The sequence below is a fragment of the Mustela lutreola genome, chromosome 1, assembly GCF_030435805.1.
Source record: "Mustela lutreola isolate mMusLut2 chromosome 1, mMusLut2.pri, whole genome shotgun sequence".
Lineage (NCBI taxonomy): Eukaryota > Metazoa > Chordata > Mammalia > Carnivora > Mustelidae > Mustela > Mustela lutreola.
Window position 1 is genome coordinate 272,174,137 of NC_081290.1, and position 23,452 is coordinate 272,197,588.

The window sequence follows — 23,452 nt, forward strand, 5'->3', positions numbered from 1 at the left end:
CACAGTCCCCTCTGTTCAGGACCAGAAGAGGCCTTGGTCATGGGACACTGCCCTTGCCAGCCCATTGGGATGTTGCACACAAGCAATGTGGGGGTCACCGTTCACACGTGCAGGCCTGGGCACGTCAGAAAGCGGCTTCATACCCACTCCCAAGGGAACAAGACAAGGACGGATGGGGTCCGGTGGACCGCAGAGGGGACTTCTGGAGGCCCCACCTGCTCGGCTTCCACAACCACACACCTCCCACCGTTCTGAGCCTCCGGGCATGCTCCCTAACTTCAGGCGGGCAGTGTTCCATCATACTTTTTTATTGAAATACAAAAAGTGCAAAGGTGAAATACATGATTGGTGCCTAGAAGTTACTAAGTGTGAATGTGAACACTTGATTCACAGTACTCTCCCCCTCCCCCGGGTAAGACCAGTGGGACAGGGGACACGAGAAAGACCAGAGAGATCTACGAGGCTCCCCAGTAAATGGGGCTGTGCAGAACACCTGATAGACAGAGGAGGACAGAAAGCAGAAGCCTGACTCAGGCCAGAGACATAGGGAGCCACACAGAACCAGCAGCTACTCCAGGCCCAGGGGAGTCCTGACGTACTACCATCCTGGGGGGGAGAACCCAGTGAGGTCAGGACCCAGGCCATGCCCACAGTGCAGATGGGGCTGGGCTGGTCCATGAGGGCCCCCACAGTACAGGCTCTGACCAAGGCTAGGGGGGCAGGGCCACTGTGCAGGTACTTCCCTCTGCTACCAGGGGACAAGGCTGCAGGAAGTGGGGTCCCCAGCGTTCACCAGGAAGGTGTGTAATTCTAAGGAACACAGTGGGAATGAGAAGTACCAATCATCCAGGTCCAGGTTTTCTGGAAGATGACAGGGCCCTGGGGCCCGGAGACCCTGGGGGATGTTGCTAGAACTTCCCCAGCAGGGGTTAACTTAATTAGCAAGGTCTCTGTTCAGCCTCTCAAGGAGTCACTAGCTGGAGGAAGAAGCCACAGGTCCTGAGGCACTGAGTCGCTTCCAGCCAGAGCAGGGACCAGTGTGACCTGTGACCCCACCACAGACCTGTCCACATTAGGCTGAGGATCTGTGGAAGTGGGAAGAGGTGGGAGGCAAGGCATGGGGAGCTGAGACTGTCACTGGCCCAACCAGACACCGGGGGCTTTTGGGCAGGAATGGAGTGACTGTTTCAAATGGATGCTGGGCTCAACCCTATCATCCAAGCTGCCAGTCCTGGCAGAACCAGGGGGCTAGGACATCCTGGGGGCAGTATCACTTGAGCAGGGCTGACCCAGGATGTGTGCAAGAGAAGCAGGCAGAAGCAGGAAGCAGACTGCGGCCTTGCCAGTCCTTAGCCGTGTCAACACCCAAGGCTGAACCTCTAGAGGGGAGGACAGGAGCAGGTGGTCGCACACAGGCCTTCACCCAGGCAGGGAGGTGCCTCGGTAGGGCGGGCCCAAGCCAGCCCAGCTCAGCTGCTTATTCCCCCGCGGCCAGAAGGGGAGGACCAGGCCCAGCTACCAGCCCAGCTGGCAGTGATTTAGGCCTCCGCAGTAGCCAGGAGAAGAGAGGCAGGAGAAAGTGGGGAAGCAGTTGCTGGGGTCAGTCGTCTTCCCGCCGGAAGAGCCAAGGCCAGCGCTGCAGAGCCTGGCTAGGAGCCAGGGATCCAAGGAGGCAGTGAGAAGTATAAGGCAAAGAATAATGTCCCGTAGTTACAGCGCGGCCTCTGGGGCTGGTGAGGCAGGCTGGACAGAGTGGGAGGAAGAGCTGCCCGGTTGGCTGGCCCCAGCTTCCAGCTCCCAGGGCCTCACGGCCCCTTCCTGGGCAGGAACCCCACGCTCCCATAAGGCTGAAGCCAGGAGGAAGAGTCCCCGTTGGGGCTCTCCGAGAAGGGGCAGCAGGGCAGAGCTCAGAGGCCTCGGGAGTCAGGGCTGGGGAACAACTCCCCATGGTGATCCAGAAGGAACTTGGTGAACGTGTTGATGGGATTAATGGCTTTGAGGGTGATGGCAGCATCCTTGGCCCACAGCAGGTTAGGGCCGAAGACAACAGCCAGGTTAGTGTTGGTCATCTTGTTCTGGTCACAGTGGGCAGAAATCTGTGGAGGGAATTGGGGTGCTCCAGCAGGAAGCCACGGACCCTGCTTCCCATGACCAGGAGCGGTGGGCTGATGGTTTCTTCTCCCGCCCTCCTCCGGGCAGACCTCAGAGGCCCTGGTCTCACCTGCACCAGGAAGGCAACGAGGAAACGAAGCACCTGGTAGTTCTCCTCAGGCAGCGCCTGGAGTGCCTGCAGTGTCGCCTCCACTCTCTGGCTCTCATCAATGTCTGAAAGGAACCAGGGCCCGGGTCACAGCAACTGGGGACACGAGCCAGAGCCGAGATCCCCCCAGCCTTTTCTTGGCGGACAAACCAAACCTGCCTGCTGTCCAGGCCTGACCCCAACCCAGCAGAAACAGCACAGAGCGGGGGAAGGAAGGGCGGGGGCACTCACTGAGGAAGCCCACAACGTGGGGGTACAGGTCAAAGGTGAGCAGGGGCTCAGGAAGTTCCCGGAGGAAGGTCTTGAGGATGACGGCGGGCAGGTGCAGATCATTGTACTGGTCGAAGTCCACTGGCAGCCCTAGGGCGGGGTGGGGGGCAGTGGGCCTAGCCTGGAGGCTAAGCAGAGCCCACTGTGCAGCACCCCCCACCCCACTGTGGAGCCTCCTCCCATAGACCTTCCCTCTCGCTCTGTGACGAGGGGACCTGGTAGATCCGGGACCACTAGCATGCACTACAGTGACTCCTGAAACCCAGGACCTGGAAGCCTGACAGATGAGGCAGCAGGCCTGGGACAGCCAGGCAGGAGCGGGACCCCTGCAGTCGGGCCAAACGCCACAGAATGTCGAGCAGGAACAGAACATGGGGCCCTTGCTCACAGGGGAGCAGAAAGCAAAGAGGCCCCCTCACAGTCACAGAGAGGTCCCCAGCTCACCAGACCCCCAGGATCCGTACTGGCCCTGCGACCCTGGGCACAGCCCCCGACCACTCACCCATGTTGTACTTCTGCTGTACTTCCCGCACCACCTGGGTGTTGGCCGACCTCCGGAAAATCCCCTCAGTGGTGAGAGCTGGGAAATAGCAGGGCCCCGGTGAGTCTAGGCTCTGGGGCAGGGTGTAGATGCCTGGACCCGCTCAGTCTCAGAGCTCCAGGCAGGGTCGGTGCAGGCGCCGGTGCACCTGCAGCTTCCCGAGGGGACTGGGAGGCCAAGCTGAGGAAGGGTCAGAGGTCAGGGCTGAAGGGGAAGGGGCAGGTCCTAGAGGCCCTGTGGCCAGTGAGTGGCCTTGGCACTCACCGTGGGCCTGCAGGTGGGCAACCGTCTCCCGGAGCACAAGCGGAATGGGCTCCTGCTCTGGGTTCTTCTCCTGGAGGCTGTTGGGAACAGGGGCAGTGAGCGGGGTCTGCTGCCCTCTGCAGCCCCCACTGGCCAGGCCTGCCCGCCTCTCCCCTACTCACTGCTGCAGCGAGACCCCGAACTGCTGGTTGGGCAGAGGAGGCCGTGGTGGCATGGGCTTGGGGGCGGTGGCAGGGCTCTTCTGTGTGGATTTGAGGAAGTCGTCATACCTTGGGGAGGCAGATGGGAGGGTCAGGCCGCCAACCTGACTTTGTGGTCACGTTGGCAACCCTCGTTCGTCAGGCGCAGCCGAGGGTCACTTCACCCAGGCCGCCTGGCAGCCCTGCACAACACACGACCGACCGAGCCAGGCAGGGCTGAGGGGCTGCAGTCACAGAGCTCTTTAAGGGACAGAAGGGGGATCTGAACCTGCACTCTCCGACCCCTGCGCGGGCTCTTTGTCACTACCTTCACCTCCTCTGCTCATCCGGGGCTGCTCGAAGCTACCTCCCCCTTGGCTGGCATGTCCCCCGGCCCCTGCGAGCTTGGCACACACTTGAGCCCCCGCCCCCGCCTCACTTGAGCACTTGGCGAGGGATTCCCAGTTGCTCCAGCTTCACGTGCTCGCTCAGCTCGCTCAGGTAATTGACATAGAAGATCTTCTGCCCGAACTTGAAGCTGCAGGCAGAATAAAGGGCATGGGGAGGCACCATTTCGGCAGGCTTCCACCTCCCCCTCAGTAGCCCCCCGCCCCCGAAATCAGACACAGCTGGGCCCCATGAAGCCAGAAGGATTGGCTGCCTCGGGGGTCTGGTTCAGAGCTCCAAGGGAAGCACGGGGAGGCCGCTGTCCTCCCGATCAGCCTCCTCACCTAATGATGGGCTTAAAGAGGATGAGCAGGGTCTTGATGAACATGGTGGGGTGCACGATGTACAGGGCCTTAATGTTCTTCTTGTACCTGCAGAGAGACACCAGGAACTCAGCAGCGGGTGTGGTGGGGAGGCTCAGAGCCAGGTTCTTTGGGTGCACTTTCTGATCTGCGTACTCAGGGAAGGCCTGAGAGGTAGATGCCGTGGTTGTCCCATTTTACAGACCAGGAAACAGAGACTCAAGAGAGGTCACACCAAGGAAGTACAGAGACTGGGATTTAAGCCTAGGAGGTTCCAAATTCAGGTTCTTTGCTTTTACCCAGGGCGGGGTGAGGGGTGGGGTGGGGGGAGGGGGGACCTGCTTCCTCCGCCCCCCCCCAACATGGAATAAGATCCTGAGCAGGCAGAGGGCAGCGGTCCACAGCCATTTGCCCCCGGGCCCCAACCCACTTGCGGTCAAACTCGCGGTAGGCGTCCCGGAGCCAGCTGAGCGAGGGCTTGTTGTCGCTGGTCAGGCCGTGGTGCAGGTAGAGCAGCGTATAGTCACTCTCCACGTACTGGTCCAGCGTGTGCTTCAGGTACCTACAAGAGCCAAGCCCCACTCAGGCCTAGCCTCGATTCGGGGGGGCCCCTGGAGGCACACCCTGGCACCGCAAGCATCCCCTGTGTCCATCCTCCACCTCCCCACGAGCCCCTCTCCTGCACTGCCTGTTCTGGCTGCGGAATCACCCGCTTCACTGTGCGGAGGAGGTTCCGGGTGGCGGCTGGGCTGGGCGGAGGAAGAAGAATGAGAACAGCAGCCCCGGCCAGAAACCAGGAGACCAGGACTGGAACTGGGGCCCTCTCGCATACCCTGCAGAAAAATGGGAGTAACACTCCCTATGGGACCGTCCCGAGGCGATCATGATGATGACAGTCACCATGCATCAATATTTTATCTTTTAGTGTCTGCCAAGCACTCCACATACATCATCTCGTGCCTCCCTCATAACAGCTGGGGCTGATTATCCCCTCCTTAAACGTGAGGCCAGTGAGGCTCAGGGAGGTTAAATGCTAAATCAGAGTCACCCAGCTTGCACTGGAGCCTGGAGCTGAACTATAAGTTCATCCTGCTGACCTGACCACACAGGCAGGCATGCGCAGTGTTAAAGCTGGATTATTACTGCTCCACGGTAACCGAGCCCTGGACACACTGAAAACTCCAAGCTTACAAAGGGCTATGACATAAAAAGACAGCATTCTGCAACTACAAGACAGCAAAAACTGCAGTGACAATACAGTCATCCTTTGCTGGATGTTATGACCTTTTGGAGGGCAATAAAGTAATGTTTATCAGAAGCTAAAAAAAAGTCCATGCTCTTCGACCTGGTAAAAATATGTCCAGGAAGTCATCCTAAAGAACAATCAGAAAGGAGCAGAACTGGGACGCCTGGGTGGCTCAGTTGGTTAAGCAGCTGCCTTCGGCTCAGGTCATGATCCCAGCGTCCTGGGATTGAGTCCCACATCAGGCTCCTTGCTTGGCGGGGAGCCTGCTTCTCCCTCTGCCTCTGCCTGCCATTCTGTCTGCCTGTGCTCGCTCTCTCCCCCCCCCTCTCTGATAAATAAATAAAATCTTAAAAAAAAAAAAAAAAGAAAGGAGCAGAACTGTTTTGGTAGAAGGCTGTTCACAGCAGCCTGTTTTACAATGGAAAAACATTTTTTGAGCAGCAAGCTAACTGTTCAGGAACAGGGAATTGGTTAAATAAATTACAGGCCATCTAGAAATAGGACACCTCGCGGGATATTTCTGCAGACAGAAGCAATCTGTGAAGTCAGGTGTCAAGAGAGTGCCTACCCTCTGAGGAACCGGCTAGAAGAACAAAGGGAAGTCTGTGGGTGTGGACGGGTGTATTCAGTTTCTGAAAATTCGTCAAGTGGTACGCCGATAACATGTTTTTAAAAGATGTCTTGGAAGTGTGTTTAGTGCTCAGAAGGTAACATTATGGGGAATAGAGATGACTACAAAAAGATCTATTTACATTATAGAAAAAAAATAGGTGAATACACGAAAATATTAACTGCAGTTTTCTCTCCGGGTGGTAGGTTCACGGGAGATTTTACTTATCATTGTCTGTATTTTTTCTTTAAAGCTACTTACATTTTTTTAAATCCTTGAATAATACTTTACAAATGTATACGACGGCATTTCATGCATCTTATCTTACCAAATGCCCACGACAGCCCCGTGAGGTGGACACAAATCTTATTTTTATAGGATTCAGAAGAGAACTGCCCCCAAACACACAGCTGGTAAGAGGCAGAGTGAAGCTTAACTGGTCTTCTGAATCCAAGCTTCGGGCACTTTCTCTTCCAACCCCCAGATGTGGCTGGACGGCTGGGAAAGGCCTCAGCTGCAATAATGAGACTGACCCGCGAGGAAAGTGCTGCCCTGCAGGCTGGGGAGGGAGGTCAGGAAGACCCCCTCTAGGAAGGGATGGGGGGGACAGACAGGACGGATGGCGGAGGGCTTCCAGAAGTCAGAGGAAGAGTGGAGCGGACTCAGCAAGCGCTCTCCTGAAACCTGGGTACTTTCCCATCTCTTTCCTCTGACTTCCTCCAACTATTATCTGGCCAGGAGTCTGTCACCTGCCAACTCAGTCGCTGTATGCTAAACCGAAGGGTAGGGTGTGTGCCTCAGCCACCCTCAGGCTGAGCTCCCTGGCCTGTTCCTGGCTGGGCCATGTGATGGGCCTCAACAAGGCTCTGCCTGCCTGGCTGGGGGGCGACAGGAGAAGGGCTCCGGAGGCCTGACAGAAAACTCCCACAAGGCTGGAGAGCCTCAGGCCTGGCTCATCAAGCTGTGGACTCTGCACTCAGGCCCTTCCCCTTCTGCAGCCGCACCCCTGGCCTGTCCCTGACCCCTCCCCTCCCACCCCTACTCTGTTCCACACACAGTCTGTCCCTGACCCCTCCTCACCCCTACACACACACCACCACCATCCACACACACCCACACCCCCACACACACAGACTGTCCCGGACCCTTCCCCGCCCCTCCCACACCCACACACCCACCCACACTCACACACAACCATTCAGGATCCCGAAGAGCTGGTACGGGCAGCGCAGCCACCTTCAGTTTCGGGGAGTGCTTTGAAGAGACGAGGAAAGACGTGCAACACGCTAACTGCACACACACAAAGGGGCCTCAGGAGGAGTCGGCTAGGGCTCTGCCTCCATGGAGGTCGGGCATGAGCCGGCAGCCCGCTGCGGCTCAGTAATGAATGCTCATCAGAGCAGGGTCTGGCAGGTGCGCCTGGGCGGTGCAGTTGGTTAAGACTCTGACTCTTGGTTTCGGCTCAGGTCACGATCTCAGGGTCATGAGATCGAGATCTCAGGGTCGTGAGATCGAGTCCCATGGCACGCCCCGCGCTCAGCACAGAGTCTGCTTATCCCTCTCCCTCTGCTCCTCCCCTTTCTCTCTCTCTGTGAAATAGATAAAATCTTAAAAAAAAAAAAAAAAATAGGAAAGAACAGGTCTGTCAAACTCCTGCTTTCAATCAGCTTTCAGACTGGCATTCAATTTCTAGACCAGCCAGAGCTAGTACATGTATTTACCAACAGGACCCAGACAGGTACAGAGGCCACTGGCACCAAATTTGGCACAAAAACCCCCAAATCATTCATGTAAACGATGAACTGTAAGCACAGCACAAGCGACACATCATCCCCACCAGCCCGCACCGGGGGACAGTATTTTACTTTTCCAAGCGTGTTTGTGGGCACTCTCTCCACCCTACAAGGAAGGAGGACTGCATTTTGACGCCCTCAGTGAGGGATGAAGACACCTGCCAAGGCTGCAGTTTCCCGGACTAGAAACGGGTCGGACACCTAGCCCCGTGCTCTCCCCAAAATGTAAAGAATAGCTCCCTTGGGGCGAGAGGAGAGGCGTGGAGGGAGGCAGCTTGGTACCTCTAGGTACCATTGGGCATCAGGCAATGGTGGGAGGGGGTCTGGTCACCTGTCCCACCACCATCCCTGTGGGTACTCACCCCAAGAGTTTGCTGTGGTCCAGCTGGTGGCTCGGGGGCATCCGGCAGGCACTGAACACAATGATCTTCCGCCCATACTTGTCATCTCCTAGGTGCAGAGAAAGTTGAGCGGTGAGTCGAAGATCAACGGAGAGAAGCGGGGCGAGGAGCTCAGGGTGCCAGGCCCGGAGACCCGAGCCACGTGGTAGAGGGGCCAGAACGGCCGACCCACAGCCTGGGCAGCGGTCTGCATTCAGGCATGTGTCGCTGAAGAAAAAGGGACAGGCTGTTCTCAGGGCTACTGAGCTGGGGTCTAAAAAAATATCGTTAACTCAAAGTCCCACCCTGCGGAAACACCCACACGCCCATCAACGTGTGAATGGCTCAAGGAAATGTGGTATATCCATGCAAAAGGGATGTGGGTTGGCCACAAAAAAGGATGAAGTACTGATCCATCCTACATTGTGAATGGACCCTGAGAACAGGATGCTAAGTGAGCTAAGTGAAAGGAGCCAGACCCCAAAGGCTACCTATTGTATGACTCCATTTATGGGAGTTATCTAGAATAGGCAAATTCACAGCACATCCGTGGCTGCCAGTTGCTGGGTTACGGACTGGTTGTTTCTGGTTACGGGACCTGGTGTGAGTAGGGATGAAGCTGTGTGACTAGACAGAGGTGGCTGCACCCCACTGTGAAGGTCCGAAATAGCACCGACTGCACATTTTAAAATGGTTAACTAAAAAAAATTGAAAGTCACACCCACCCAAGCAATTGTGACCTTGCCAAACAGTCATCTTAAAAGCCCATGATTGTTCCAGAAGCATCCCCTCTCAGCAGCATGCATTTGGAAAGCGTCTTGAGGCTGCCTTCTCAGCAAGTCCAGGGCCATGGAGAACATGGGAGTAATGACACCGGTCTCATTTTTGACCACTAGCAGCACTTCCTGATTTTATTTCTAGGATTATAATAACCACACTTGGCTCTGACTTCTGGACATTTCTAAAAATCATATCCTTTCTCATTAAGGATATTCAATAGAAAATGGAGTTCAGAGGCGTTTGTAATGCTTTGGAAAAATGCTTGTTTGGCTGTAATCGCTCAGGGGTGTCCATCTAAAACTGGTCACTATTTGATGGTCTGATCATCTGGCTTTGTTGGGAAGCCGGGGAGCTACTGCCCTCCAAGGTGAGATGCTCTTCCAGGGTCATCACAGATCAGGGACACCAAACAAAGCTCGATAAGGACAAGGCTTGGTCCCCACTCCGTGACCCAAGAACCCTCCCTGCCTCTTTACCTTCACGCCTCTCCAGGGACACCAAACCACAACTGCCTAACTGCCATTGCTTCAGAGGCAAATGAAAATACTTATACAACACATGAAATGCATGGACTGTGTTCTCCACCCACCTCTGCGGATTAAGGACCACCCCTCCCACCAAAGCCTTGCTGAGTGTCCTTCTCCATATTTAGTAAATCATGATGCTTCTTCTTGGTCAGGGACTTAACCCAGGAGTCAGTACTTTTCCAAAGCAGTTGCCAAGGCTCTGACCCTTTTCTGCAGGGCTGAGGCAGGACTCATCAGAGGGGCTGAAGGAGGCTTCTGGAATGTGGGCAGCATGGCCCCAGGCCCCGCTGGCTGCATGGCTTGGTGCACTGGCCTGATTCAGCACCTCACTGCCAGCAGTCTGACTACCCTGTCCAACCTCTAGATCAGCCCCTCCAACCAGTCCATCTCCACCCAAAATATCCCAAGCCTAGGGAGAGGCTCTGCTCCTCCATCTGAAAGCTGCCCCAACTTCTAGCTTTGGAGAATGACGAACACTTACCTGCCCTACCTGCCCACAACTGTCCTGCCTTGAATCCTCCTTCCTCCTGAACTCCACCCCAGATAAACAATCTGCCCCCACCCCACCACCCTGTACACCCTGTACACCCTGTAGATGTTCTTTGGAATGACTTGCAGGACTCTCCAGGCTCGACACCATGCACACTTCCAACACTGATGTGCCTGCAACCCAGTCCACACCAGGCAGCTTTAGGGCCTCTGCTGTTTCTCTTGCCAGACAGAACTTCTCAAGACAATTCCGCAACCCTTCTCCAGACTAACTCCTCGGAACCCTTAAGACTTATTCCAGGCAGGATCTCGTCCCAGAAGCCTGTGTCCGCTCCTCCTTCCTTTCCCCAGTTTAGCTGAAACGTTTTCAGGGCTCCCATCTCTGTTGTGACACTTTGACTCTTCTGCAGAATTGTTTACGTGCCTGTCCCCTACACTGGCTTATGAGCAGGGATCATGTCTCACCCATCTCAGAAATTCTAGTGCTGGTCCCGAGGCCAGCCTGTGGCAGGTATTCGAGAAACATCTGTGCTGGAAGCCTACACAAAGTCAGCGGTCAGCATTACAATGCACGCCTGGTTCTATTTCAGGGTTTGCTCACCATGATATCTAGGTTACAAGACCGCTTTAGATAGTTTCCCAAAGCCTGTCACAGAGGTTCTCCAGACTTAGGAGCAGAGAAGCCTCTGCAAGCCACCCAAGAAGGTGCAGCTGGATCCAGCAAACAGTCGGTTTTGAAGAACCAGATGCCACCTGCTTTCTGTCACACCCTCGCCTAGATCCTGAGCTGCTGGGTTCCCTCCAGCCGAGTGGGGGTGGCTCTCAGGCCTGTTCTGAGCTCTTCCCGTAGGCCCTGACTGGAGAAGGAGCAGACTGGTTAAGGAGGGACAAAGGGTCAGTCTGGTCAAGCCAGCCTCATGCATAATCTGGAACTTCAGAAACCCCTGGGCCTTCTGCCATGAGCCTGTGAGGGGAGGGACATCTTCCTACTCCCCTCTCAGTGGAGGAAAGACCCAGAATGGGGGGGAAAATGCAGGGAGGAGCAAGGGGCATTCCAAAAGATTCTTTTCATCCTTCCCCCAACACAGAGGCAGCCCTCACAGGCTGGCAGGTTTAAGGGCTTAGCCAGGACAGGAAGTCCGAGCTCCCAGGGCTGTGGAATTTAAAGAGCTGGTAACCGGTTAAACAAGCAATTGAGGTGAGGGGCCAGGGGCCCGAGGCTTGCTCAGCTGGCCTTGACACCTCATAAACGGGAAACTTTCCTTTCTCAACCGGGACTCCACCAAGGTCATGATGATCAATGAAAAGTACGAGGCACACATGCCCTAAGAGAAGAGGTCCACATCACTCATGTTCTCAAAGAGGACTCTGACCAGTTCTAAGAACCCCTTCACTGGACTGTCTGTTCCCTGACTGAAGTAATGTGTGTTTTTCCTCACTGAGTCCTCCAGGCTGACCACAGGGCTTAAAAGTGCCTGCTGGATTCTGTCGGATGCAGATGGGGGCAAAAAGGGTGATCGGAAAGGTGCTGGACGGCAAGACTCTCAGACAAGCAAGGAACAAGCCGCGGGTGACCCCAGGGCCTAGCCTGCCGTCCTCCCCTCCCTGGAGTGGAGTCCCGTTGCTCAAGTTCTTGGGTGGTTTGGCACCTGCCAGTACACAGGGCAAATATGTCGCTACGCAAAGCAAGTGTGAAAAGGAACTTCCCTCCTGACCTCAGGAGAGAACAGCCTAAGAGGACAGGAGTTGGGCGCTCAGCTGTCTCCAGGGCACTGGGGGCGAGGGCTGGATGAGAAGACGCGGCACTTGTGGAAAGCACCAGGAAAAGAGCAAGCTGCCTGAGCAGGGAGCCTCTGCATTCCCCGGATACCAATCAGGACCGCTCCGGGCCAGCCTGGGGGTTAATCAGCAACAGCACCGTCCTCCAGCAGGCAGGCTGAAAACCGCTGGACCAGCCACCGGCTGCCCACAACCTGCAGCGCGGGCCCAGGGGGTGGGAGGTGGGAGCTGGGGAGCTGGGGCCGGCTCCCACATTCGTCAAACTGTTCAGTGGTTGGGATACTGCAGCCAGCTGACGTCAGGTTGGTGCTCGGAATCTGGCATGGTAGAAATTACAAATGCTACCAATAAATAATAGCCCTCTTTTTTCCCCCTTCCGGAGAGCGAACTGTTAAACGTTTGCCAGCACACCACTGGAAAGAACCCACTCGGGCTGAGTCAAATCTGACGGTGGAGCCGGACAGCTACCATCAGCATGGAGGACGCAGGCTACACACGAGTTGGGGACGTCGCCCCACACCCGCCCTCCAATCCAACATGGGCTCTTTCTCCAGTTTCTAATGCTGGGAAACTGGCCTCCCAAGAAGGACATCACCATAGTCTCGCCAAATGACATCCAAACTCTTCTCAGCAGTCAGAGAGACACAGCCATGGGGACACCCCCACCATAGGGGCCCTGAGCCAGCGCTAAGGCCAGCCTCTCCCCACAGGACATGGCCTCTCCATCCCCAGGAGCCCCTTTCCCTTTGGGCTCTGGGGGTGTCTCCACATGGCACCCCCTGTCAAACCTCCTATAAAAACCCTTTGCTATTTCCGGCTCCCAGGTACCACCAGCTCCTAGCTCCCAGGAGTGGGGCTATAATTACGCGGCCACACCACCGCCCCCCCCCCCCAGCCTCTACCAAGAGCCCTTCTTGATCCACAGCCCAGAGGCCAAGCACAGAGAGCCAGAAACACACCTACCTGGCTGGGCCCCCTCAGGCTCATCACATCCTGGGGAAACAGAAACATGCCGCAGCAAAGGGGTCACCCGGGGCCTGGCTGGGGGCGGGTCCCCCCCGCTCTGCCTGGTGTCTTGGCCGCACCATCCGGGAGGATAGAAACTATGTTATATCTCATCAGATACCCACCCCCATGCCCCAGGCAGGTCCATTTAGGGAAGTGAGAGAAACCTTCTGAAACATTCAGGTGACTCTCCTGTCCCCAGGTGAGGACCAGGCTGGGAAAGAACTCTCAACCTTGCTTCTGCAGCAGTGAAAGAAGCCACAGCTGAGGCCTCCGACTCAGGCCAGGGCAGGCAGCAGGAACACAAATGCCACGGAAACACTGCTGACATGAGGGGCGACTCTTTCAATGGCCCCATCACTCTTGGAGCCTGGCATTCAGAAGAGCTAGAGCTCCCGGTGGCTTCCCTATGGCCAGATGCCTGCAGGGCCCCCTTAGCCCGTGCCACTGGGCTCCAGGCCATCTGCTGCCTGGCTTCCTCTGCCTGCCCCAATGTCTCAGAGCAAGGCCATGCTGTGGCTTACCGTTGCCTGTCCTCACCAGTGAGGACAGACAACCATTAGGGAAAAGACAAAGAATCCTACCACTCTGCTTTCCTCTTCTAGTAGTAGTAGGACCCTAAGGGCAGAAATCAGTCACCAACATCCTTGCTACCTCCCCTCCTCTGCATTCTGTGTTACGAACAAGAAAGTGGGAGCTCACTGAGGCCAAGCCCCAAGGGGAGCTCCATACCCACAGTAGCACATCTGCCAGAAACCTGATGCTTCCAGGGGGTCATGGGGCCCCTTACTTCTGGAAGGAGGCTCTGCTGTTCCAGACTTCCTTGGAGGTAGGTTTTTCACCAAAAGGAACCAGTACCTCCCTGATCCCCAGTAACTGACAGGGTGGAAAAGTGGACATCAGGGCAAAGGGAAGGGAGGTTCCTAGCAACTTATTCAGGGCCCATTATGTTCTGACTCCCGCATAGGTCCTGACAGACACTGGCTGCTGTAATCCTCTCAGCGACCCCGTGAGGAAGAAATGAGCTCAGACAGCAGAGCTACAAACAAACCGCTCTCTGACTTCAAGGCACGAAGCCACCACACTGCCTCCCACATACCATCAGCCAACAGAGACAACGGGGTCAGAGGTCAGGATGTGGCTGCTGGGGGAGAGACCAAGCGGCCATCACAATCAAGTCTGTGATTTTAAAAAATTGTACTCAGGAGCCCCAGGGTCAGGGGTGAGACCACAGTAAGGGTCCCCGGGCCCCACCCCGGCCCCATCTCTCCCGCTGAGGCACGAGGGCTGGGCTTCCTCAGGCTGGGAGTGCAGACCAGGAGGTAAAAGGTGCCACTGTGGGTGTACTCACCTGCCACCTCCACAATCTGGTGCCGGGCGATGTCGTAGTAAGGGTCATCCCACTTCAGGTGAGTGACAGGTTCCGGGGAGCTGCTTTTGGAGTCATCTGTGGAACACGGCAAAGTCAGGGGATAAGCTGCAGGGGATGGCAGTGTTCTCCCTGAGACTCGTGTTCTCTGATCTTCCCCTCCGTGGGACCTGTGCTCCCAGCCCCACCCTGGGGCTGCTCCGCTTGCCCTCCTCTTGCTCCCCTGGGGTCCCCCTTCAATAGGAAGGGAGTCTCCCCTTCTTTTTTTTTTTTTTAATATTTTAGTTTTTTATTTGACAGAGAGAGAAATCACAAGTAGGCAGAGAGGCAGGCAGAGAGAGGGGGAAAGCAGGCTCCCCGCTGAGCAGGGATCCCGATGTGGGGCTCGATCCCAGGACCCTGAGACCATGACCTGAGCTGAAGGCAGAAGCTTAACCCACTGAGTCACCCAGGTGCCTGGAGTCTCCCCTTCTAAGGCATGGAAGGCCGCCTGAGATCCAGAAGCGCCCACCTGACTTAGGAAAGTCGGGCATTTCGTCTGAGGGCCAGTTCTTCTCATCAATGGAGGCGAGCTTCAGCTGGTTCAGAGCCTGGCTAGTGTCATCCAAGGTCAGGTCATCCTGCAACTCTGAAAGCGGGTCCATGACCAGGCCTGTCCCCCACAGCTTCACTCCACAGAACCTGAAGAGAAACCTGGGGTGGGGGGGCAAGTCAGGACACCCTCATCTCCCTTGTACAGGCTACAGCAAGCCCTCCTGCTCTCCCTCATTCCTCCCCCAGCCTCCCTGTTCCTGTTCCTCAACGCATCGCATCCTGGCCAAGGGCTCCATGTTGCCCTGGATTCTCCACAGTTTAGGCATGTTGCCAGAAAAGGCAGCTGGGGCAGTTGGATGGCGCAGCTTGGAGCCTGCCCTCAGGTCCTCCAGCTGGCTAGGGACGAGCCGTGCCAGGCCCTGTGCTGCCCACCACCCATCTGGTACAGTCATGCAGGCCCAGCTGCAGAGGGTAGAAAAGTCCATGCCCCTCTCCTCAGGGGTCATCGTGCACAGAAGCGTCCCAGGTGCCAACGGTTACAGAGGTGAGATGTTGCAAGCATCTAAGGTGTACGGGGATGTTCCAAACCCCCTTCGTGAAAAAGGTTAATTGTGGCGCTGGCTACTGCACCTCTCACTTTTGGCCCAGAGAAGAGGAGGTGGCCAGAGACCCCAGAGTCCCAGAAGAAAGGCCATGGTCGAGGTGCCCAGCTGCGTCTGCACCAGGACAGAAACAGGAAGCAGGGGCTGGAATCTGCCTGCCCGTCACAGCAGGCAATCTGCAGCATCCTGGGGGTTCCCGAGCCCACTCCTATACGTAGGGAGCTCCTGACACCAGTTTCAAGATGGGAAAGGTCAAGACACTGCCCCAAGGATTGGGGAAGCACAGATGGGGAAGGGGGAAGCCCACAGCCTCCAGAGCGCTGAGTCACAGGAGGTGAAAACCAGACCCGCATCTAGAGCCGACTGAGAGGGAGAGGAGCCGGCTGCCAAAGCTGGGTTTGCCCAGGTCTGGGGCTGGTAGTAAGGATGTGGCTGCGTGAAGCCCCAGGGGAGCAGCTTCTTCTTGGATTGGATTCAGTCCACTCAGTGCAGCCCCAGAGAAGAGGCTGCTGTAAGCCCACTACATTCCTGGAGTCCAAAAATGACATATATGGTCAGAGAATCGGCAGGACAGATAAAGAGTGAAAACAAGACCAGGCACGGGAAGGGAGAAGTGCCAGCTGGGATCCAGAGCCTGAACACCTCTGGGTTCTGAGGCAACATGACAACCTCCGGCACACGCCACCTCACAGCTGAGGACTCTGGATGGTAAACTGGCTCCCTGTGCCTAGCAACAACCACCCTGTTACCAGGGCAACCGCGCTGATTCAGTGGCAAAAGCCATTCCAAGCTCCTGAGCCAAAGCCAAGCAGCCAAAGAGCCAAAAGGCCATACAAAAACCAAAAACCGAAAAAACTTTCTCTTCCTTTCCTTCAGCCTCTTACCCTTATTCCCTCCTGCTGCATACCACCAAAACATAAGTCCCTTTCATGAGTGCAGAGAAAGATGACCCTCTTTTATTTGGGCACGCACTTCTCCCAGTGAGTGCTGCTGTGCCCCACGCCCCACCTCACCCACTCCCTTCAAGCCTCCAATGCAGGCAACCCTAAGCCGAGGAATCCACTCCTGATTCATCACTCCTTCCCTCGTTCAGCCAGATGGCTGTGAGTAGTCCCCCAAAAGGGGACTCCACTGGGTAACTGGGACTGAATTCAGCTCACAATAACTCCCGTTAGGCCTGAACCTTCTCTCTGTGCCTTCTCTTCTGTCACTGTCCAGGCACTAACTGCCCATTCGCCCTGCCCACAGCTACCCCAAGAAGTCTTTCCGCACACCGTGGGTCTGAGGTGCAATGAAAAAGGCAGGGGATGAGGTCTGTGGAGAACTGGATTATAGTCCTGCATGAGCCAATGAGTTGCAAAGATACTGGGTAAGTCTTTTTCCTAACTAGACTTAAATTTCTCTATCTATAGAAGCATAGGCTCCTCCCAGAAACAGAACTCTCCAGTATTCTAAAATACTTGCACTAAAGCGAACAACAGGATTAGAAGGAACAGCTGCAAGCTTAAGTATGTGTGAGAGGAGAGGGACACCCTCTAAAGGGGAGTTGGACTTGAACTCCACCTCTTTTCCAGGAACTCCACCACTACTTTGTTCTTCAGAACTGACGCCCAACCCCATTCCATAACCTCCTTTTCCAGCAAAACTAATCACAGTTGTTTCCATCTCCCAGCCAGACTGGCCTCCAACCCACAGCTGCTTCCCTCTGGGGGTCCTGAAGTTTGGCTCCCTCAGTGGGAAGGTGAGGGAAGCTGGCTCGGGGAAATTCGAATTTAAAGTGGTGGAAATGAAGTATCCTGGCCGCCTAAGGCTCCAGACACCTACAAGCCCTGTTCTGCTCTGTGCAAAATATTCCCTGCTCTGAGATTAATATTTCCCTTCTGTATAGGTAAAACACCTACTTGTACAAAAACCTTTAAGAATCCTTCTAGGCAGAGTTTTTAACCTCTGGACTTCTCCGAAATTCTGATGAAATCTGTGGGTTTTTTCCCTAAGAAAACCCAGCACACACGTGAAATCTTTTATGCAATTTTAAGGGGGTCACAGACCCTCTGAGAATCCATTTAAGACTCCCTGACCTATTTAGCACATAGAAGCTGTCATTTGTTGAATGACTGAATGAATGAAACCATCTCCTAAATGGAGAAGAGAACCAGTATTTGTTGAGGGCCTATGCAGCACCATAAAGTAGACAAATTATCTTTTAACTTCACAACAGCACCAATGAGGTTTACTCCTAAGTCCATTTTACTCTTAGAGGAAAGTGAGGACCAGAAAAAACAAGCAAATTGTTTAGGTAGGTCATACAGCAGAGTCAAAATTTTAATCTATGTCTGTATAAGGTGGTCTCTTGATGCAGGTCAATTCCTCAAAACTTCTCTAAATGAGTGTCACTCATGTGATTCTGAAGGTTCAGAAAGGGCCCATAAAAAGATAAAGCCTCTCCCTTTATCTTCACGAAGAGCTCAGATAACAACTCTTTGGCACTGGAATCACCCTCCTGGTTGGGGCCCCAGAATTGCGAAAATGCAAATCCCACGACACAATAGCAACTACAAGTGCGTTTGTCCAGAGCTTCAGGGTTTATAAAACCCCTACTGGGTGTAATTAACCCACTGCAGAGATTAAGAAATAGAGATGAATCCGTGGCCTAGTTAGTGGCAGGCTGGAATACTTCCCCCAAATTTCTTGTTCTTAGAGTTTCGCCAGATCGGATCAAAGAGACTTCCCCTTCCCATCGGCTTGCTAGATGACTACGATCTGACCTGGACTCTGCTCTGGGAAGTGCAGGAGGAAAGCAGCGAAGGAAACTCAGTCCCGTTACTGCAGACCCGGGAATGGGGCTGAATCCCTGCAGTGGGAAAGCCAGGATTCTAGGCCCCATCCCATTCCTGCTCCCACCCTCGGATCTGCTCGGATCTTCCCCCTCCGGACCCTGTCCCTTCCGGCGACCTGTCTAGTCCCTTCCTTTTCTACCACCACCACCCAGGAAGACCCCACGCCCTGCAGCTCACCGTGGTCGGGTACTGCTCCCTCTGCCACGCCTGTCAAAGCTCGGCAAACATCCGGCTCCGCTGTAGAACGGGAACCGCCCCCTCCCGGGCGCCTCACTCCCCAACCACTTCCGCCACACCTCCGACCCACTTCCGGTTCGCTGCCCGGTCCAAATATGGCTTTCCAGGATCCCCTCCCACTTCCTGCACGTGCCGGCCTAAGGGCCGGGACGGGGGTGGGGGGTGGAGGGGTTCGAAGGGGGGACAGCATAAGTGTCCGACCCGTCCCTCCCAAAAAGGTGGTTGGAACAATTAGTTCCGCTCTTCTGATGCTGGAATCCCTGATGGTCCTCTGGAATCCTATGGTTCTTAATGTTCCCGGACGGAGTTTTGCCTCGCCGGTATTCCCCAACTCCCGGATCTGTGCACCCATGAGTCTCTTAGCATTCTTTCCCTACGGGAAATTTAGAAGCCTATGACTGTTTCCGGGAGGAGCGGAGAAGAAGACGTTCACTTCCGGCGGAAAGAGGCTTTTCTGGAGGGATGGAGGAGTCGGAGGAGCTGCTCTCTGAGGGCGAGAAACTGCAGTTGGGTTAGTGACCTGCGGTGTCTCCGACCCTCGGCCCTGGCCTTAGATAGACTTTACGTTCCCTTCCTGGCCAGCTCCCTATCTACCACAGGCACTTTTCTTCCCTAGCCCGGGATCCTTCCCCGTGCCCTCAGAAGTCTCTGGGGACTTTCGAGTCCTCGAACCCCCTCACACCTCCGATTGGCCCACGTAGAGCCCTTACAGATCCCTCAGACTGCCGAGGCCTAACCGGATCTGCGGTTTCCCCTCGCACCTGTCCCCACCCTCACGACCTCTTGGGCCGTCCCCTCACCGCCTCCCCATCTCCCTGCAGCTTCCGACCCGCGCCCGGACTCGAGATGGATCCCTTCTGGACAAGGCTGTGCTCGGGGCCTCAAAGACTTCCCGCCCGGGCCGACCCGGGCTGTCCTCGCTCTAAAGAGCCTGCCCCGGGGCTTGGCCCTTGGCCCTTCACTCGCCGAGGAGCTGCGCTTAGGGGTCTGGTGTGTCGGCGCCCCCCTGCAGCCGGGACTGCACTGGGGGCCGCTGGAAGAGGAGTCTGTCTCGGAGCTGAAGGGTGAAGAAGTGAAACCACGGCAGGAGGAGGTATTGAAGGCTAGGACTTGTCTTCTCCCTGACTGAAATTTTGGAAACGGTTCAGTCAGCTCTGGGCCTTCTTCAGTTCGTTAGAAGAACCCGGGTACTTCAAGAGATAGGCCGTAGTTTTGGCCCTTCGCTCCAGGGCTGTCTCTTCCCCTCACTTGTGGTAGTTAAGGAAGCAGGTGCAGAAAGTTGCTGGAAAGCCACATTTATGGTGTGAGGAGCGACGAAAGCCAAGAGCAGAGGTGTTTAGAATGAAAAAGCCGTGGAACCAAATCCCAGCTTTGTCACCTAGCTAGTGAAATGACGGGTCTCATTTAACTCATTTGTAAGATAAAGGGATGGCCGGTTTTTTTCTTTATTTGAAAATTTTCTTTATTTGGAGCAATAGTTGAGATAGTGCAGGTCAAGGATTTCGTTGCAGAACAGGTCTTAAAAAGAAAAGATGATGTACCTCTTACTCCTTTTTTTGGTTGGTCCTCACTGGAAGGCAGTATTGTGTTCAATTTAGTAATTCTCCACACAGTGGGAGGGAGGTGAGGGGGACAGTCTTTTGGTCTTTACTTGATGGAACATCAGACAACACAGTCCTGTAAAGGCAGAACCAGAGACCATTAACCTTCCAGATCCATATTAGATCTGTCTCAGGAAAGGATATATCCTTCCCCCACCCCCAACCCTGGTCCCCCCAAACACATGGGAGAAGGACTCTTATTGGTTTATTTCAGGACGTGTCACTAGGCCCATGGGGAGACGTGTGTGCTTGTGAGCAGAGTTCAGGCTGGACCAGGTAAGTTACAGGAGAGTATGTAGTGAAGATGGTCCTTTTTGAGGCTTTCTGTCATGGCATGAGACAGAACCAGAAGCCCACGGTAATTCCCCACCAAGTGAGTTTTTTGCAGTGAGTGTTCCAAGGGCCTGGGGTCTTTAGGACTCGGCCTGCCAGCAGCTGGGGCTTTAGGGAGGGCCACCTGATGAGGGTCTCCTGAGCTAGCTGTTCCTCTGCTTTGCAGTTTGGTGCAGCGGGGCAGGCTGGAGAGTGAGGGGAACGTGGCCCCGGTGTGGGTCAGCGAGAAGCTCCATCTGCAGGTGTACCGGGTCGTACTGCCGGGCTCTGAGTTGCTGCTGTGGCCCCAGCCTCCCTCCGAGGGCCTGAGTCCCGCCGAGCCCAGCCTAGAGGAAGAGGCAGCCATGGCTGTGGTGAGGGAAGTGGACTCTGGTGTTCAGCAGGAGGTGGACTCTCCAGGGCAAGATGCAGCAGAACCTTGGACAGGTATGTGGCAAATAGATGCTCATTTCTCAGATTATCACCAGAACACCCTGTTGACAAGACAAAAGCAAAGCTTTGGTTCACGGAGATAAAGGAGAACATTAAAGTGTTAGTAGGTTTTCTGAGGGGAAGGGTCAAGCCTGAGTATTTATTGACATTTTGAAGCCTGGTATAAGGTGGGTCTTTCAGTGTGGAGTGGGGGCGGGGCTTGAACGGGGTTGAATAAAGGATCATGACATAATTGTTGAGGATCCATGGACCCGAGGCTAGAATTTTCAGGCAAGAGGCTCAAAGAGTTTTGGGGGTATAACCTGTCTTTTGATGCTTTCTGTTGCAGAGTATGGGTCTTTTCCTTAGAATGAACAGTATCAGTATTTGCAACTTTTATCTTCCTGAGTAAGTTTTCTGGAATAGTAAGGTCATGTTGATGAAGACAGCAAGCTGTGTATAAGGTTTCCAATTTCTTCTACTTGGGATGGGGGTGGAGGTCTGTTTATTTTCAGATGAGCTGAGCTGAAGAGATGGTGACTAATTCATCGTAAGTGTGTGTCTTTAGAGGGAGAATAGAGGGAGAATGGGGTAGCCTTCTCTAGGACTCTGGAGGCTTGGAGCACCATGGTTCCCAAGAGTGCTTCCCCAGGAGGCACCTGAGACAGGACATGAAGATAAGCACAGCCTGTGGTTCATGTTCCAAGGAAGAGATTGGTGTCCTTGCCCCTGCTGAAGTTAGGGGCTGAGTAGGAGGAGACACATATTCTTAAGATTTCCTGGTAACACCACTGCTACCACCTGCTACAGTTTCTCCTAACCCTAGTACCCCACTCTTGTTTTGCAGATCCTGGTCACCAGTCACCCCCCAGCGTTGAGGGAGAGAGTATAGTAAGCCCTGGACTTAAGCCCCAAACCCAGGATCAACTTTCCAAGGAGAGCCAAGCACTTGGTCTGCCCCCTCTGGATGGTGGCAGGGAGGAGGAGGACCCACCCCAGACACAGGAGCCCCCTGAGCCTCCAAGCAGCTCTGCTCCCCAGCAGGGCCCAGAGAGCAGTGAGGCCAGTCGCTCGTCTTCTGCCAGGGGCAACCAGCTGCATGCTTACCTGGTCAGGAAGTTACGTGGCCCCTGTGGTCAGTGCCCGCCCAGAGAAAAGACCTCAGAGCCTGGGGCCCAGCAGGCTGGAGAACAGCAGCCCCCTGGCTTCCCTGCACGCTTGCGGAGCCCTCCTGGCCCAGCAGGAAGCTCCCCAAAGCAGAGGCGGCGGTACCGCTGTGGGGAGTGTGGCAAGGCCTTCCTGCAGCTGTGCCACCTGAAGAAGCACGCATTTGTGCACACGGGCCACAAGCCCTTCCTTTGCACTGAGTGTGGCAAGAGCTACAGCTCCGAGGAGAGCTTCAAAGCCCACATGTTGGGCCACCGCGGGGTGCGGCCCTTTCCTTGCCCACAATGCGACAAGGCCTATGGCACCCGGCGAGACCTCAAAGAGCACCAGGTGGTACATTCAGGTGCCAGGCCCTTTGCTTGTGACCAGTGCGGCAAGGCCTTTGCACGCCGGCCCTCCCTGCGGTTACATCGCAAGACCCATCAGGTGCCAGCTGCCCCTGCCCCGTGCCCGTGCCCTGTGTGTGGGCGGCCCTTGGCCAACCAGGGCTCCCTGCGGAACCACATGCGGCTCCACACAGGGGAGAAGCCCTTCCTGTGCCCGCACTGTGGCCGGGCGTTCCGTCAGCGGGGCAACCTGCGTGGGCATCTGCGACTGCACACGGGCGAGCGTCCTTACCGCTGCCCGCACTGTGCGGATGCCTTTCCCCAGCTGCCTGAGCTGCGGCGCCATCTGATCTCGCACACTGGGGAGGCCTACTTGTGCCCCGTGTGCGGGAAGGCCCTTCGAGACCCACACACGCTGCGCGCTCATGAGCGTCTGCACTCGGGAGAGAGGCCCTTCTCGTGCCCCCAGTGTGGCCGGGCTTACACGCTGGCTACCAAGCTGAGGCGCCACCTCAAATCCCACCTGGCCGACAAGCCCTACCGCTGTCCCACCTGTGGCATGGGCTACACCCTCCCGCAGAGCCTCAAGCGGCACCAGCTCAGTCACCAGCCCGGGGTGCCCGCCAGCCCACCCTGTGTGCCTCCCACTGCTACTGAGCCCACTGTGGTACTGTTGCAGACTGAGCCGGAGCTAGACACAGGTGGGGAACAGGACGTTTCCGCAGCCCGGGATGTCTTTGAGGTCACCATTTCTGAGAGCCAGGACAAGTGCTTTGTGGTACCTGAGGAGCCAGGCCCCGCCTCCAGCCTGGTGCTCATCCATAAGGACATGGCCTTCAGTGCCTGGGCAGAAGTGGTGGAGGTAGAGACGGGCACCTGACCCTCCCCCCAACTCCCCCAGGGGAGTTCTGTATAAAGCTAGTGTTTTCTAGCTGCTGGGCGTCTGCGTCTTTCTCTTTGGGTTGCCGGATAGAATTTAGTCTACTCTGAGGAGGAGAAGGATTTCCCTTCCTGTTTATGGACCACTACATTGTTTCCCGACTGTAAGGTAAACCTGTTCCCAGGTTTAAGAACTTCTTATTGACCTCAGTAGAACTTTGCTGCTTTCCCCAGGAGCTCCTCAAGGTGCTTGTTCTTTAAATGCGGCAGAAGTGACCCCCCTC

General features: G+C 55.5%; 2 protein-coding genes across 3 annotated transcripts; one reads left to right on the forward strand and one right to left on the reverse strand.

Annotated features, from left to right (window-relative positions):
* Nucleotides 1–292: 292 nt before the first annotated feature.
* ARHGAP1 (Rho GTPase activating protein 1) lies at nucleotides 293–18,537 on the reverse strand. Of its 2 annotated transcripts, XM_059141223.1 has the most exons (14): nucleotides 18,392–18,537; nucleotides 14,753–14,934; nucleotides 14,224–14,319; nucleotides 12,831–12,860; nucleotides 8,275–8,362; nucleotides 4,694–4,825; nucleotides 4,246–4,332; nucleotides 3,954–4,052; nucleotides 3,497–3,604; nucleotides 3,336–3,412; nucleotides 3,033–3,110; nucleotides 2,492–2,620; nucleotides 2,222–2,325; nucleotides 293–2,096 (listed from the first exon to the last, which is right to left on the reverse strand). In XM_059141223.1, the coding sequence occupies exons 2-14, from the start codon at nucleotides 14,883–14,885 to the stop codon at nucleotides 1,908–1,910; spliced, it is 1,350 nt and encodes a 449-aa protein (XP_058997206.1). In that variant the 5' UTR covers nucleotides 14,886–14,934; nucleotides 18,392–18,537; the 3' UTR covers nucleotides 293–1,907. The 2 variants fall into 2 exon arrangements, with proteins under 2 accessions (XP_058997206.1, XP_058997207.1); XM_059141224.1 differs by lacking the exon at nucleotides 12,831–12,860.
* A 298-nt stretch (nucleotides 18,538–18,835) lies between these two features.
* On the forward strand, nucleotides 18,836–23,220 carry ZNF408 (zinc finger protein 408). The gene is made up of 5 exons (XM_059141138.1): nucleotides 18,836–18,962; nucleotides 19,273–19,544; nucleotides 20,267–20,328; nucleotides 20,552–20,811; nucleotides 21,644–23,220. Exons 1-5 carry the CDS (start codon nucleotides 18,914–18,916, stop codon nucleotides 23,167–23,169), a joined length of 2,169 nt encoding a protein of 722 aa, XP_058997121.1. The 5' UTR covers nucleotides 18,836–18,913; the 3' UTR covers nucleotides 23,170–23,220.
* Nucleotides 23,221–23,452: the final 232 nt, after the last annotated feature.